The sequence below is a fragment of the Gopherus evgoodei genome, chromosome 10 (genome assembly GCF_007399415.2).
Source record: "Gopherus evgoodei ecotype Sinaloan lineage chromosome 10, rGopEvg1_v1.p, whole genome shotgun sequence".
NCBI lineage: Eukaryota > Metazoa > Chordata > Testudines > Testudinidae > Gopherus > Gopherus evgoodei.
Window position 1 is genome coordinate 6417536 of NC_044331.1, and position 17119 is coordinate 6434654.

Below are 17119 nucleotides of genomic sequence, written 5' to 3' on the forward strand. Positions count from 1 at the left end.
CCCCCGGGTATTCACCAAGTGTATGGCAGTCGTCGCCGCTGCCCTGCGCCGTCGTTGTATCCATGTCTTCCCTTACCTCGACGACTGGCTCATTCAAGGCATGTCGGAGGCGCAGGTGACCGGGCACATCACCATCATCACGGAGCTGTTTGCGAGTCTAGGCTTGACCATCAACCCGGACAAGTCCACTCTGGTGCCTACGCAGAGCATAGAATTCATTGGGGCAATGCTGGACTCCAACCTCGCGACGGCCAGCCTCCCCCGGCACCGATTCCAAGCCATAGTGTCCAAGGTCACAAGCCTATAGGCCTTCCCGACCACGTCTGCTCGAACGTGCCTCGCTCTCCTGGGGCACATGGCCGCATGCACCTTCGTCACCAAGCATGCAAGACTCCGCATGCGCCCGCTGCAGACCTGGCTCACGTCGGTCTATCGACCAGGCAGGGACGCCATAGACACAATCATAACGATTCCACCGAATGTTCTATGTTCCCTAGGCTGGTGGACAATGCCCTCCCAAGTGTGTGCGGGCCTACCGTTTCACGCCCCTCAGCCCTCAGTGTCCCTGACAACGGACGCATCATCGCTGGGCTGGGGTGCGCACCTGGGGACTCTGCGTACACAGGGTCTATGGTCACAGAGAGAGTTGTCTCTTCACATCAATGTGCGGGAGCTGCGGGCAGTTCGCCTAGCATGCCAGACATTCCAATGCCATTTGCACGGCCGTTGTGTCGCGGTATTCACGGACAACACAACGGCCATGTATTACATCAACAAGCAGGGCGGGACCCGGTCCTCCCCGCTGTGTCAGGAAGCAATACGTCTGTGGGACTTTTGCATAGCCCACTCTATTCATCTAGTGGCCTCCTTTTTCCCGGGAGTGCGGAACACCCTTGCGGATCACCTGAGCAGATCCTTTCTGTCCTACGAATGGTCCATCCGTCCGGACGTCCTCTATTCTGTTTTCCGGAGGTGGGAGTTTCCCCAGATAGATCTGTTCGCCTCCAGATCGAACAGGAAATGCCAGGTGTTCTGCTCTCTACAGGGTCGCTCCCCGGGCTCCCTGTCAGACGCGTTCCTCATTCCATGGACGGGACGTCTTTGCTACGCCTTTCCACCCTTCCCTCTCGTCCACCGAGTCCTGACCAAGGTCTGGAGAGACAAGGCTCGCCTCGTCCTGATCGCTCCGGCGTGGCCACGGCAGCCGTGGTACACCATGCTGCTTGATCTGTCCCTGGCGAATCCAATTGCCCTACCTCCTTGGCCGGATCTGAACACACAGGACTTCGGCAGGATGTGTCATCTGGATCTACAGTCCCTCCACCTGTCTGCATGGCTCCTGGCTGGTTAAACCAGTCTGAGTTGCGCTGTTCTGACGCAGTACAACAAGTATTGTTGGGCAGCAGGAAGCCTTCCACGCGTTCAAACTACCTAGCGAAATGGAAACGCTTCTGCTGCTGGTGCAACCAGCACGGCCACGACCCACTCTCCGTGCTAGTCCCCACCATTTTGGACTACATGTGGTCTCTCAAGCAGCAGGGCTTGGCGATCTCCTCTCTGCGCGTCCATCTCGCGGCTATATCCACCTTCCATCCAGGCGAGGCTGGCAAGTCCGTGTTTTCCCACCCTATGGTGTCAAGATTCATCAAGGGCCTGGAGCGATTATACCCTCAGGTCAAACGGCCTACCCCATTTGGGACCTGAACCTTGTCTTGACCAGGCTCATGGCGCCCCCCTTCGAACCCTTAGCCACATGCTCGCTGCTGTACCTGTCCTGGAAAGTGGCCTTCCTAGTCACTATCACGTCGGCTCGGCGAGTCTCGGAGCTTCGGGCTCTGACCGTGGACCCTCCGTATACGGTGTTCCATAAGGACAAGGTACAGCTGCGACCACACCCGGCATTCCTCCCTAAGGTCGTCTCCGCCTTCCATATTAACCAAGACGTCTTCCTGCCAGTCTTTTACCCAAAGCCGCATTCATCCCGAAGAGAGCAACAGCTCCATTCCTTGGATGTCTGAAGGGCTCTCGCGTTCTACATTGAGAGAACTAAACCCTTCCGACGTTCACCACAATTGTTTGTGGCAGTAGTGGAACACATGAGAGGCATGGCAATCTCCTCCCAGCGTATTGCATCCTGGGTCACGTCCTGCATCAGGACATGTTACAACTTGGCCCGCGTGCCAACGGGGCCCCTTACCGCCCATTCTACCAGGGCTCAGGCTTCGTCGGCCGCGTTTTTGGCTCATGTCCCCATACAGGAAATCTGCCGTGCGGCCACCTGGTCTTCTGTGCACACCTTCGCATCACACTATGCACTGATCCAGCAAGCTAGAGACGATGTCGCTTTCGGCGCAGCGGTTTTACAGTCCGCAACGTCTCGCTCCGACCCCACCACCTAGGTAAGGCTTGGGAATCACCTAATTGGAATGGATATGAGCAAGCACTCGAAGAAGAAAAGACGGTTACTCACCTTTGTAACTGTTGTTCTTTGAGATGTGTTGCTCATATCCATTCCACACCTGCCCTCCTTCCCCACTGTCGGAGTAACCGGCAAGAAGGAACTGAGGAGCAGGCGGGCCAGCAGGGGTATATATCAGGCGCCATACCGGCGCCACTCCAGGGGGCGACCTGCTGGCCCACCGAGTGTTGCTAGGGTAAAAAGTCTCCGACGAACGTGCACGCGGCGCGTGCACACCTAATTGGAATGGATATGAGCAACACATCTCGAAGAACAATAGTTACAAAGGTGAGTAACGGTCTTTTTTGGGGTTTTAAGTCAAAATGACTTTTCCTTTTGAAATGTCAGTAAATTTATACTAACGGGGAAAAAAAGGGTTGAAATCAAATCAAAACATTTTGATGGAACCAAACTGAAAATATTTGTGAGGTTTGCGAAATTTTCTGAGAGTTCAACTTTTCATTGTGATTCGGGGTGGATGGGAAAACATTCCGTGCCAGGACAGAGGGGTATTGGCAGGACTGTATGCGGAACCGTGCACTGGCCAGAGCTGTGCTGCATCTCCAAGATCAACATTGTAGCACCTTTCACAATCGCACACCACTTTCACGCACACAGTTAAACAAAGCCATCAGTCTGTGCTGACACACACAAGGTGTCTAATATCCTTTTTGATATTGCAGTGGGATTAAATAAGAAGGTATAGATAGTGGGAAATTTTCAGATCCTTTAAAATTAAGATCAGCACAGTCCTGTTTAGCTGAATTCCTTAAATCTGGAATGCTCTAATCTGAATCCTGGTTATGTCTTATTTTCCGTTTGATTTTTATAAAAACCAATAATATCTAGACTCTCCCAATGCGAATAGTTTGGTTTAGAGAGTAACTCCTCTGATTAGCCAAATGATTTTGATGTCCCCAAAACATGCAGAATAAATGGGGTTGTACTATAAACATAAAATGGAAAATACTCAACAGTGTGGCTAATTATAAACTCCACTGGGAAAAATCAGCAGGTTTTTTTAATACACGGTCCCATGATTGTTTTCCTTTATTAATCAGGACTGCAAACACAGTCCAGGAAATGATTGTGCTGTTGAGAAAAAGGTATCCCATTATTTCACTGATGCTTTTAAATAGTTCAGTTTGTTTGTGTTTCACAAGATTAAGTTGCATCTCTGACATAACAAATACAAAGTCACTATGAATTTTTTGTCATCCATAATCTCAATCATTTTCATAAATTGCCAGCCATATAAAGCCTAATTGTCTCTTATTACATACAGAAAGAGGGTACAGTGGGTGTGGTAGTCTCAAATTGTAGGGATTTCCTCATGTGGTTGTATACGTGAATTAATGGGGTCAGGAAATGTAGGCTGGTCACAGGTAAGGTTAGCTTTGAGGCATGAGACTTTGCCTTGGAGAGAATTTGCAGGCTGCAAGCGACGTCTGCACTGTCACTCAAACACAGAAACATGTTTCTTCTCTCCTGTGGACACATTAATTCAGTAAAACTGATAAGCCTTTTACTCAAGGGAAGGCCTTTTTGAATTTTAAAGAAACAGTGCCCACTTTGACAGTAAGCTCTGAGGTATTTTTAACTTCTCTCTATTTAGGCTCTTTGTGAGACGATGATACACTTTGCAGGGAAGGAGGAAAGAGAGAGACTTTCCATTAAAAAAATATAAAATGCCATAAAAATAAATGTTTATATTAACATGACACTTGTCCATTTGTTGCAATATTTGGGTTATAATATCAGGGTAATATTTTTCCCTCAGTTACCTTGGTGTAAAGCTGGAATAATTCTATTGTCATCAGTGGAGATTCTCCAGGTTTACACTTGCATAACTGAGGGTAGACTCGGGCCCTATGCATTTAAAACCAGAAGAAAATCAGGAAGTAGTGCATTTACAGTAAGTACAATAGGGTTTTAAGTACTTTGATACGTATTATTTCAGGCACACTTAAAGCTACTCCTCTACCATGGTTACTAGTTCTCTGCAATAGTGCATCACCCAGTGTTTGCAGAGAGGAAAGCATAGCAAAGCTGACGACAAAACTGCATGATATGCCATGTCGACCATTAATTAAAACTTGTTTACTCTACCACATAGTCGTCTGCCCTCAGCATACCCATTGTGTATAAGTTTACCGTGCGAGGGATTTACGGTAGAGAACGTGTGACGAGCGTCATGATCCGCAGAGAAAATAGAAAATAATTATCTTGTCTCAGACCCCAATCAACATCAACCCGGGTTTAATTAACCACAAAGGCAATGGAGCCACCTGAATCAGTTTCATACTGGACATGGAATTTGTGCTGCAGCAGAATTTCAGTGGCGTTTGAGACAGGCTACTATGTTGGTGTGGGGAGCCACAAACCCTGGCACAAATTGTTGAGGACTGCAGACTGACTCTGCTTCCTAGAAGTCTTCATGCCTTGACCATCATTGATAAGAACACTGTGGCTTGGCTTGACCAGATTGCATATGCCAAATAAATAAATAATAGGTTGATACACAGCACTTCAAAGTGATTATGTAGTGACACAAATAAGCCTTTTTTTCTTTTAATCAGACTGTTTCACACTTTCTTGGTCTGTGATACTAAGCATAAAATATTAGAATGAAGCAACAGCAAATTCCTATTAAACATGCAATTTCTAGATGTCTAATTCCATTTTACAAGCCGTATTTTAAACTTTATCATTCTTGGCAGTCTTATCCCAGATTTTTAAATTAATAATTTATTTTTGTGATTATTCTGTATCCTTATATTAGATTTAAACAGATGGGAAAACTAGACATTTCAGGAGTCATTTCATTCTCTCTCCTCTGGCCTGTGCCTTTCAAATGCAAAAATCATTTCCATCTGAAAAGGTATGTGGTTACTCTCTGGGTTTCCACAAGTGCCCTTCAGTCTATAAATGTAACATAAGCCTATTAGAAATTAACTTTAATTTTTCATTGACTTAATTTCAAGTGAGTTGATAAGATTTTAATGTCATTCTGTGCTTAAACATTCTCTCTTTGATGGGGCCCTTTAAGTATGGTTCCTGCTGATACAAGGCAAATTTTCAGAAATATGAATTATGAAGTTATATCAAAGACTTCATTGATGTCCTGCTATTAATTATGTCAGTGGCATTCCTTGACCAATATCTAGGCGGCCTCAGAGTCTCATCTAAAGCAGACTTAGTTGTGTTTGTCTTAAGCCAAATCTGAACCAAATTTAGGGCACAGTCTAGTTTTGATACCTCGGTGGGAGTAGGATCCGAGTACAAGAAGATAGTGTATATTGACTCCAGTGAGACTACACTTGTGCTTAAAGGTAAGCAGTGCAGGATCAGGGCCATAAATAGGGAAAGTGTGAACATAATTTAGTACAGTTTTAATTCCTTTTGGTTTTCGTATGTAGTCAGATTTTTATCTGGAGTAAGTAGATGTAGCTCCATTGGTTTAACTGGAGCTATGCTGACTTAACCTAGCCAAGGGTTTGGCCCAAAAAGTTAACTTGGCACTAGATATAGGCAACTATTTTCACTTAACAAACACGAATGTATGTTAAATACAAGTTTGAATATGTTTGTGGGAAGTTATTCTGTAAGTAGATCTGGGTGAATAATAGTTGTGAACTGTATAGCACCTTAAATACTGAATGTCAGAGTGCTGTGTTTTGGAAGGAAGGAAGAAATGAAAACAATTTGGAAAACAACTAGCAAGCTGAAAATTTTCATGTACATTTTTGATGAAGAACTTGGAAAAAATTAAAATATCTGTTTTCCACACACACAAAAAGAAAGAAAACATGATTCAATATAAATCGTTTCCCCAGCTCTACCAGGAGACTAAGATCCTGCCAACCATCTTCCCAGGTCATGAGTTATTGTAGAGTTTAATCAATAAAAGGGCTGGACAACAGTTTAAATTGCTACCTTTAAAAAGCCCCTCCCTTGCCAGCTGATGGATAGCTTGGTTCTGCCCCATTTCATTCCTGCTGCTCCCTGGCCAGAGGCCATGTCAAGAGTATGGGGTAAGGTATAAAGGAAGGGTACTGAAAGGAATGGGCTGAAATTGACTCCCCCCAGAACCCCTGTCCCGTCATCATCCTTTCTCCCTGGTGGCCATAATCTCTCTCTCCTCCCTAGTGAGCCCCAGAGAGTATCTCGTAACCCTGGAAATGGGCCAATGCTTAAGGCAGAAAGAAAACCTTCAAAGTTTTTATTGAACAAATTCCAGGTTTCCATGCTTTATATCTGAACTGTTCTATAGCTAATTGAAAATGGTGGTAGGAGTGGTGCTCCATAGAGGTGCAGTAGGCTGTAAATGTATTAGAATCAGAAAAACACTTATAGTAATGGGTGTTTATGTCCCCCATGCATTGATGAGAGAAAAAACAAATTAATCTTTCACTGGCTGCTGGAGCAAACCTTGTATTTCATCATTTAGGGCCAGGCTATGGAACCATCGCTCTGACTGATGAGCTCTAACTCACATGAGTAGCCCCATTGACTTCAGTTGGGCTACTCACTTGAGTAAATGCTCACCAGCATGAGAATCGGTCCCACAACTTAGTGCTTAGGATGGCTTCTTGGCTGGAATGGCATGCTGAAGATACAAAGAACGTGACGGCTGTTTCCTCTGTAGAATAATTTCACTGTGTAAAAACAAAAATCGCTTCTACTCTGCAGACTTCACAGTGGTTATCAATTACTAGTGTTTTCCTTTCCCTTTAAGGGAGATCCCATTTTATTTATTTCTATGTCCTGCTCTTCACAAACAGAATTTTCTGGTTCTCCGGCGTTCCAGTAGCTGAACGATTTTGTCCTTGGGAATTTTACTCTGGTGTTTCTGATTGGATCTGAGTCAGTAACCCAAGGCAAGTCTAGAAACTGGAATAAACAGAGAGATGTGGGGGAAAAGGAAAGCATCAAGAATTCTTTACGCCATCCTGTTTATGTGCTACCATAATCCCTTCTGAATGGATGGTACAGCGCTAATCAGACGCAGCTCTGTCTAATGTTCTTATTGAATTTTCCTTTACCTAATGCAGACTGAAGCAGCAACATATTCGGTACATAGCAAAGCATGCCGATCTAGTCTGTAATACAAAACAGATTGAAGCAGATGTTATAGATAAGATAAGAGTATAGCCGTATTAAATGAACAATGGGAGGAGAGGAGGGAAGGATAAGGAGATTATTACAGATGATCTGAGACATTTGCTTTGATTGTTATGTATCAGAAAATTAGCATTCCCAGATTTTGGTGAAGCCCTTTTCTGTTCTGATCTTGATGGCATCTCCTTATAAGTTAAACACATTGGACTAACTTCACTCTGACTTCCTTTTGCTGTCCCACTGAAGACAAGGGGATGGCAAAAAATCAGTCATTGCAGAACTTCACATGCCAAGCTATTGAGCAGACTTGAGCACCTTTGCTTACGTGCCTGGTTCTACTGTTAAGGGCAAACACTGGCACCTAGACACTAAGGCCCAGATTTTTAAATGTATGTGGATGTTGATCCACTCAGCCTTGCAACATCCAGCTGATTTAGGAGCCTTCTAAATCAGTTGGGTGTTGCAACACTGAGTGGAGAAACGCCTAGATCCCTTTAAAGATCTGGGCCTAAGGGCCTGTTTCAAAGCCCACTGAAGTCATTAGTAGAGTTCCAGTTCAGTGGACTTCATGGGGTGAGGCCTTAGACTGGGTATTTGGGTGCCTGAGTGCTCAAGACAGCTCCCTGGTGTGAAACTGGGTGCCAGCTATTGGGCCATATGGCTGCTTCCTAAGCATGGTGCAGCAAGCAGGTTGCCCCATGTAGTAAAGGCAGGACTGTGTCTTGTGAAGGCATATTTCCCACTGGAGCTAAAGCCACACAAGGCACTATCTGGCCCTAAGTCAGCAAATAAATACATGTCTAAAGCAGTCTTTCAGCCTGTGGTCATTAAGACATCTACCAATTTTTTTAAGTGGATATTATTATGGTTTCAAAGTGTATCCACAAACTGCCAGTAAGAATTTTACTGCTGGAGATGAAGTCAGCTGACAACCCAGAAAGTCAGGCGTGAAACACCAAACTTCAGGCCTCCACTGTATTTCCTGCAGAAATTTGATGCCTGTTTGTTCATAGGAAAGCAGTTCTTTCCAAAACAATTTAAATGCCAAGGATAAGAGATTATTATGACATCATATCATACTGAGAGACAGGTGGAAGAGAGTGAAATGTTTGTGTTAGATCCAAAATGTCTATGGAAATCACGCCTGTCATTGCTAATTCACGTTACATCTGTCTTTGGATTGTGATTATTGAGAAAAAGTTGAAGACCTTATTCAGAGAAATAATTACAGTTGTACATCAATAGCTATATGGTTAAACCCACTTCCTATAATTTATCATCCCCAGAAAATAATTACTCTGTGCAGTACATGAATCCTGCTGCAGAAGCTAATGTCAAGTGGATAGATTGGCCCAAAACAGGACACTGGCTCTCTTTTATTGTGCCCACTTTTTCTCCCCTCTTTGTTCTTCTGGAGGCAAGTTAGAAAAACAATAGTAGGCTTCTTTAAGAGCGAAAGATACAACCACTGAGCATGAGCAATCTGGAGTGAGGGTCCCCGGTACCAACCTCACGGCACCATTCACAAGCACCAAGACACCGGTCTCTGGCACCAGATGAGCAGCACTGCTCCCTGGTGCAGTACCGCTTGGCACCACTGTGGACATCTGGGTCCAGGTCATCTGACTCAGAGGCTGACTCCTGCTATTCGAGGCACAGCCGGTACCATTTGGACAGGCACAGTCACAGGCAGTACGCTAGTATGGTGCTGTGGCAGCCGCTGGCACAATGGCCCTTTTGGACTTTGTGGGCCTACCACCAGGCCCAGGGCTCTTTCTCCAGGGGCCTGCAGTCGGTGGCCTCCGAGGGACACGTGCCCCCACCAGCCAGAAACCATCCTTCTCCTTGGGGTTCCGAGACCATGTTGGCTCATAGCACTCTGTGGAATCCAGCTTCTGCACCTGCGCCCGGCACTGAGACTGCGGTTGACACCGAGAGCCATGGGGCTGATCGGGACAACAACAGGCAGCAGGAAGGCCAGGAGGACATGGTGCCGCCTCTGGCTTCGTCGACTTAGTCACTTGATGAAGCAGTAACAGGATCTTTTGCCTCTGGATCGCCGCCCCCCATCAATAGCAGGGCTCATCGGGACTGGCTACACAGGATCACCTGCAATATGGAGTTGCAGGCGGTGGAGGTGGTTGAGCCTGAGGACCCCATGGTTGACCCAGGCACTAGTGGTGCCTTCCACAAGGGCACAGGCCTCCACAGCGGTGTTCCTAGCCCAGGTCCCAATTCACGAAATCCGCAGAGTGGCAACTTTGTCGTTGGTTCATATGTTCACCTCTCATTACACCATTACCCAGCACACCAGAGACAATTGCAGCGTTCGGCAGAGTGGTGCTCCGGTCAGCGATTCCATAACTCCGACCCCACCGGGTAGGTAAGGAGTCACCTATTTAGAATCGATAGGAGCAACTACTCAAAGAAGAAAGAAGTGGTTACTTATCTTCTTGTAACTGTTGTTCGTTGAGATGTGTTGCTCATTATCCCCCCGCCTCCTCTCTGTTGGAGTTGCCAGCAAGAAGTAACTGAGGAGGCGCCAGATCGGCAGGGTCATATATTCACTGCCATGAAGGCACCACTCCAGGGGGCACCACAGCCAACCCGACTGCTGCTGCTAGGAGAAAAACTTGCTGACAAATGTGCAAGTGGCACGCACACCTAATTGCAATGGATAATAAGCGGCACATCTCGAAGAACAGCAGTTACGAGAAGGTGAGTAACCATTTTAATGAGAAAGTGCGTAACTATTTTTTCATTTTCATGAGCACAAATCCCAGCTTTTCAGTGTATGTTCCTTTCCCAGAGGAAGCATTGGCACCAGAGGGTTAATGCAGAATTAGTGCCGTGGTTAAAGGCACTAGCCGTTCGCTTTTTGTTCAAATTCTCACAATTGCAGAGAGTGAGATTATCTCATTGTGTGGCCTAAGGAGTATGTTCCCCATCTCACCCATGCCTGGGCTCAAGATGGGCCAAACACTGATGAAAAGCAGATCAGCAGGTGTTCTGCCAGTCATAATGAAGGTGCCCTGCCAGAACCCTGGACAGAGACTGTGTATCACATAACCACCCTGGGGCTGCTTGATATGAGGGCAGTCAAGCTTGCCTTTTATGCTAATAATAAATTCTGCCCTTTTAAAATAATAATTAAAAATCTGCATTTCACCCATTTGGTTCCATCCATGTCTGTTGAGAAAGGTTTGTTTATTGGGTGTAAATGATTATGCAAGGCTCTCTGTACCACTCAAGCCATGTGGTATATGTGTTTGAATATCAGAGTTGGAAGGGACCTCAGGAGGTCATGTAGTCCAATCCCCTGCTCAGAGCAGGACCAATCTCCAGACAGATTTTTGCCCCAGATCCCTAAATGGCCCCCTCAAGGATTGAACTCACAATTCTGGGTTTAGCAGGCCAATGCTCAAACCACTGAGCTATCCCTCCCTACTAGCAGAGCGACCATACAAGACCGCAGATACAATCAGCCTGCTCAAATGCAATCATGGCAACAGCAGGGGCTGCTCCAGGCGCGTGCTTGGGGCAGCATGCCGTGAAGGGCACTCTGCCGGTCGCCGGGAGGGCAGCAGGCAGACAGCCTTCCGCGGCATGCCTGTGGATGGTCCGCTGGTCCCATGGCTCCGGTGGACCTCCCACAGGCTTGCCTGCGAAGGGTTCACTGGTCCCACGGCTTTGGTGGAGCTGCAGAACCAGCGGACCCTCCGCAGGCACACCTGCGGGAGGTCCACCGGAGCCGCGGGACTGGCGACTGGCAGATCACCCCCTGCGGCATGCTGCCGTGCTTGGGGTGGCGAAATGTCTAGAGCCGCCCCTGGGCAACAGGCATTGGGATCATTGACTATGCAGATCCAATGACCTAAACACTCCTATACCTCAATGGCATAGAGGGGGCAGTGGCCAATACTCCATTTTGCAAGTTGGCTTAAGGTCTGGGATCAAGAATCTTGCATTGGCCCCCAGCTCCTATGTCTTTTGCTCACATACAGCTGATGACTCTGACTTTTTATGTAAGTGATCATGAATTTCACTCACTATATATCCCCAAATCATTGTTTGAGGAGCTCTTGGTGCGCTACCAGGGAAGCGTGATTTTATTCTCACATCAGCAATTGCAACAAGAACCTTGTGCAGTAAGTCATTTCTTAGCATTCAGGAAATTGGGTTTATGAGTGGAATTGCCTCCTGCAGCTTTGAGAATATATTCTTATGGTAGTTGTCTTCCTAATTTGTGCATAACACATGTGAAATGAGGCATTTGTTCATAAATCACGAACCTTTGGTTGCAAGTTGAAATGCTGAAATGTGTGGAATTCAGCATTTTTTTTATATTTCTAGGAATTACATATTGAACACTAATTGCTTATCAAAAATGTTCATCTGCAAATTTCTAAGTAAAGATTAAAGTTTTACATTAAGGAAGCTTCATGCTCCAGTAACTCTGATTGTAAAGTAGCTGGGCGTGATATACTCAACCTTACTATATTGTCAAATTAGGGAAATGTAAACTAAGGTGCTTCTTCAGCAAAATTCCATACAATGCACATGCCCAAGTTCAAATTTAACTGCTTGTTTTTACTTGCAGTGCGAGGTGGGTATTATTTTTGTGCCTCCAAAAGAGAAGTCATCCAGAAGAATTACTTTAGAAATAATGCAAAGGGGGTTCTGTAAAAATGTATTGCAGAATCTTTTCAATGGTCTTTTGAATATTAATAAATAAGAGGTGTAATGTGTGGAATTCGTCTTATACAAAGGCTGTTTTTTTTCCCCCTTCTACATTTTGTTAGAACAATCAGCCTCACAATGACTCATTGCCTCAGATAGGAAGGAGAAGACATCCCTCATTATTCATTAGTTAGGCAGAGTCTTTTCTGCTGCAAAGAACATCTATGGCATTCTAATTCAGCTATTTTTAAAGGAGAGGAGTCAATGTCATTCTTTCTCAAACTTTGGGAAAAGAGACCAGAAAAAATGCTGCTTAATTGTCTCTGTTTATAAATAGCCCTTCCGCAGGAGAGGAATTGTATTTTTAATACTGCAGTCAGGAGGAAAGGGCACCCATCCTTCTAAATGTATGTCTTGGGTTTAATTCTGGGATCTCAAATGGAGGCATTTAAAAGTACAAATAATAAGCATGTATAGTGTGTAAATATAAAATGTACCTTATTTTATTGAAATATTTATAATACATTATATACTTACTCCTCTCTTTCTCTCTCTCTCTCTTAAACAAGCCAAAAGATTTCTTTTATTTCAGAGATATTTTTGTTATGACTGCAGGTTTCCCTTGTATTATTTAGCTCATATAAATTCCCCTGTTCTTCTAGTCCCTTGTCTTTATATTGAACCCTTTTTGTTTGGGTTTGTGTATTGAAACATGAAGAGGGGAAGTTTTTACTATGGGTATTCTTGTATCTTAATTTGTTTTGTTTTTTTAAATTGTACAGCCTTGGTTGTGGCTCTTTAAATAAAGTTCTGAGTATCTATTCTTAGAAACCCCATTTTAAACTGAACTTTTAACTTTCCACCCCTGCCAACCTTTGTTAAGATTTTCAAGGAAGGTTCATCATAATCGTGATTAATCTTCAGAAACAGGAAACATTGGATCTGTGATATTTCCCAGAGAGTATTTGCTTCAGAGAGTTATAAAATGAACTTGAAACTGCACTGTTAAGTGTGTTTATAATGACTTTTAGCTGATTTAATAATCCTCAACATTTGGTGACGGTACAGATTACAGCTTCACAAATGCAGTCCATTACCTGTAGCATCCAGATGAAGATATCAGAGGTATAGGAAATTACTTGGAATTGTATTTATCCTTAGTAGTGCATTAATCCAGCCTCTGGCTGAGGCTGGATCTTTCAGCATCTTTGTCTGCATTTATCCCATTATGCAGCAGGAACATGTGCATGGATGATAAAGAACTTCTTCATGTTGAAAAAGTAGCTGGGGCACGTGTACACCATCAAATCTTGGTGCAGCAGTTGTAAAGCACCTAGTGTGGTAATGCTGTTAGGAGAATTTTTAAGCCAATAGATATTTTTTATATCAATATCTACAATGTGCCAAAGCTAATACCACTTTCTACTGCTGGCAGCTCTTTACGTCTCAGCCCTGATCTAGCAACCTTTTGTTCGCCTGAGGAGCATTTAATCATGGAGGTAGTTCTGCTGATCTCAGTAACGGGTCTTAGTTGTTCTCAGTGGGCCTACTCGCATGAGTAAAGGCTCCTCATGTGGATAAGGGTTTGCAGGGTCAAGTCCTTAGTTAGTTTGATTCAGGTTTCTACAGAGACACAGCACAAGATTGTATTTAAATATCACAAGTGAAAACAATACTAAAGAAAGCTTTTAAGTCCCCTGGCAGGGTTTTTCTGCACCTTTGAAGCTTCGATTGTCATAAGAATAAATGTCAAACAATTGCCATGGGAATAATTTGAGGCTGAATTTGCGATTGCCAGTCTCCGCTTGTTTACATGTCAGATGGTGTGCCGACAGACTCCTGCCCACATATCGTTGCTTGCAGGATCAGGACTTTAATGTATTAACATACAGACCCTCTGTTGAAAACACAGCAAGCTCTGGGGTGAAATATGGCAATGGTGCAATAACACAGACACTATACAGCGGTTTAGGACAGAAAATGACAAATATACTGGATATAATTGAATCTAAGTACAGTGGGGAATTTGAGAACTAAAGTATTTTCATGGCACTATGATTTGTTTTTCTTTTTCAATCTTTTATTTCACCGCAATGGTTTTGTGACCAGATTTCAACTGACTCTTTTTATTTCAAGACCTATTATTTGTGATACTTGATGATCTTTAAAATTTGTTAGTCCTTGATCCCACCGAAGATGACGAAGGTATGTCTACACTGCGGCTGGGAGTGAGGCTCCAGCCTGGCCAGACAGACTTGCCTTAGCGGACCTCAAACTAGCATGCTAAAAATATCAGTGTGGACGGACGCATGTTATGTCTTGAGTTGCAACTCCGGCTCTCTAGAGAGCCCAGGCTGCCACGTCCACGCTGCTATTTGTAGTGATCTTGCTCAAGCTCTGCTGGTATGAATCTGCCTAGCTGGGGTGGGCGGCTTGCTCCAGCTGTCGGGGTCGACATACCCACAGGGCTCAATCCTGCAGGATTCACTGTTGTGCATTTTGAACCTTCAATCTATCAGGCAGGTAGGAGAATAGTTATTTTCTAACCAGGCTCCCTTGCTTGTTCTAATGCCCTGTAAGTTAAGAGCCTACCCAAGCATCTGTTTTATCAGCGAACTGAATGAGCCGTGCTGAAAGCTAATGTATCCATTTGCATTCTGTAGGCGTCCATTGTGATAATGTATGCGCACAGGGCCGCTGGGGACCAAACTGCTCCATCTCTTGTAACTGTGAGAACGGGGGATCCTGCTCGCCGGAGGATGGGACTTGCGAGTGTGCGCCAGGATATAGAGGACCCATGTGCCAGAGAAGTAAGACCATTTCTGCGGTGGGCGAGGTGCTTCTGAAGCGAAGCAAAGAAAGAGAGGCCCAGAAAAGGCCTGTGGTAGTAAGGGGAAGAGATCTCATACCAGTGTGCTCCTGCCTCATGTACCCATTCACCCATTAGGGACTGCCCAGACCACAAAAATGATTGTAGCATGGTAATTCAGTTCCTGGAGGGCAGAGTTCTCAAGAGAATATCAGATGTTGCATTATTTTGACTCCATAAGCGTGTCTAGAGAATAAAAAGAGAATCCACCGGGCCCAATATTATTGTTTAATAAATTGTTTAGATGTAGGCAGAACTGAATGCACTGCCCACCAGCAATAGCCAGTCCCCCATTGTCCTTCCGAAGAGCCTCACTGACATAGTCAGTTGGGTGGGGGGGAGGCAGGTACTGCTTTACAATGCTTTATCCGGCATTCCATAACGATTAGGAAGGGGACATTTATTGCTGGAAAGATGCATCCTCTGTGGGTACAGAACTCAGGAAGGTTTGAGGCAAAAAGGAATTAAAAGTTGTGCCAGGGTAACTGTAGGATGCTCTATTTTGGGATTCAGTGAAAGAGCACAGGCTGTGCACAAGCAGAAATGGGAGAGAGGGAGAAACTTTTTATGCTTATTTTTATTATTGTGCTGGAGTGTCACATGAGGTCCAGTGAACAAATGTAACAGACTCTGGAAGTAGAGATCATCTTCCGTCCAGCACAATGATCAATGGAAGTCAGATTGGGCTTGTTATATACTGAAGAGTGGCTAGTCATTGGCTATCAAAATAATTGGCATTGACATGATGTTGCCACAAGTTAGTTTCAGGATCCTGCACTCTGGAAAAAGAAGCACACAGGCTGGATACCAACCTGGAATAGCTGCAGTCTCCTGCTGCATATTAAAATGTGCCAAGGAGATAAAATCTTCTCATTTGCCATATCTAGAAAACCATTTCTCTTCCCCTGTACCCCATACTTGACACTTAGTAGCTCTGCATATTTCTGTGGAGGCCAGACACCACTTTCTTGCTATCTAAAGAGAAATGGATTCACCTTTATTAATCTCTTTTGCTGCGGTACCCCTTCACACCCACTGTCCAACCCCAAATCACATGCCTCTTCTGACTTTTACAGGCAACACTTGCCACCGGCAGGGCCGGCTTTAGGCCAATTCCACCAATTCCCCGTAATCGGGCCCTGCGCCTAAGAAGGCCCTACGCCAAGTGAGAATCTCTTCCCTGGCTAGAGGCACCTTTTCAATTTTTACTCACCTGGCAGCACTCCAGGTCTTCAGCGACACTTAAGCGATGAGTCCTTCGCTTGCTCTGGGTCTTCAGCGGCACTTTGGCGGCGGGTCTTCAATGCCACCGAAGACCTGGAGCGAGTGAAGGACCCACCGCCGAAGACTGGGAGCACCGCCCCGTGAGTACAAGCCCCACATGTTTTTTTCCTTTTTTTTCTTTTTTTTAGAGAGAGAGAGAGAGAGTCATCCTTGCCGGGGCCCCATTGAAACTGTTCGAATTGGGCCCCGCACTTGCTAAAACCGACCCTGGCAACCAGCACACACTCATCTCTAAAAATAACTTGTAGCTGCCAGTTTTTATTTAAAGCCCTTATAGTGGTGACCTCTGTCACTGCTGTAGTTAATGGCCTATAAACATTTTCATTAAAAACCCCTCTTTCCGGGTGCTTCAGCATATCTGTGCCGCTGTAGAACTCCTCTCCAAGGCTGACACGTGGCACTCAAAACTTCAGGGAATTGAGCAGGAAATTTTATTACAAGTTTGAAGCCCTAAGAGTGCAAAAGCAAAGGAAGTTAATAGTTTCTGGCCTTCCTGAGCTGAAAAATAGCTTAGTTTTATCAGCTGAAGGCATGGAGGCCATAAGGGGCAGCTCCTGTCCCCAGAGCACAGCTCCAGTAATGAGGCTGTGCCCTGGCAAGATCCACTGCGTACTTGACGAAAGAGGAATTCTTCCCTAAGTCGCAGAGGGAGTCCGTGGCTGTTCATGCAGTAGCTCCCAAGCCTCTGAAACCCCCTTCTGTGGTGG

The 17119-nt window shown here is 45.1% G+C and overlaps 1 protein-coding gene across 11 annotated transcripts in view; it reads left to right on the forward strand.

The window, feature by feature from the left end:
- The window catches only part of MEGF11 (multiple EGF like domains 11), a 377287-nt gene that overhangs the window by 303389 nt on the left and 56779 nt on the right, over positions 1-17119 (forward strand). For all 11 annotated transcript variants that reach the window (XR_004002431.1, XR_004002432.1, XR_004002433.1 and 8 more), the window contains one exon: positions 14923-15069. Coding sequence is in view for 8 of the 11 variants with exons in the window: in XM_030578784.1 (XP_030434644.1) it covers positions 14923-15069 (147 nt within the window). In the remaining 3 variants the exon portion in view is untranslated. The remainder of the gene's footprint in view (positions 1-14922; positions 15070-17119) is intronic.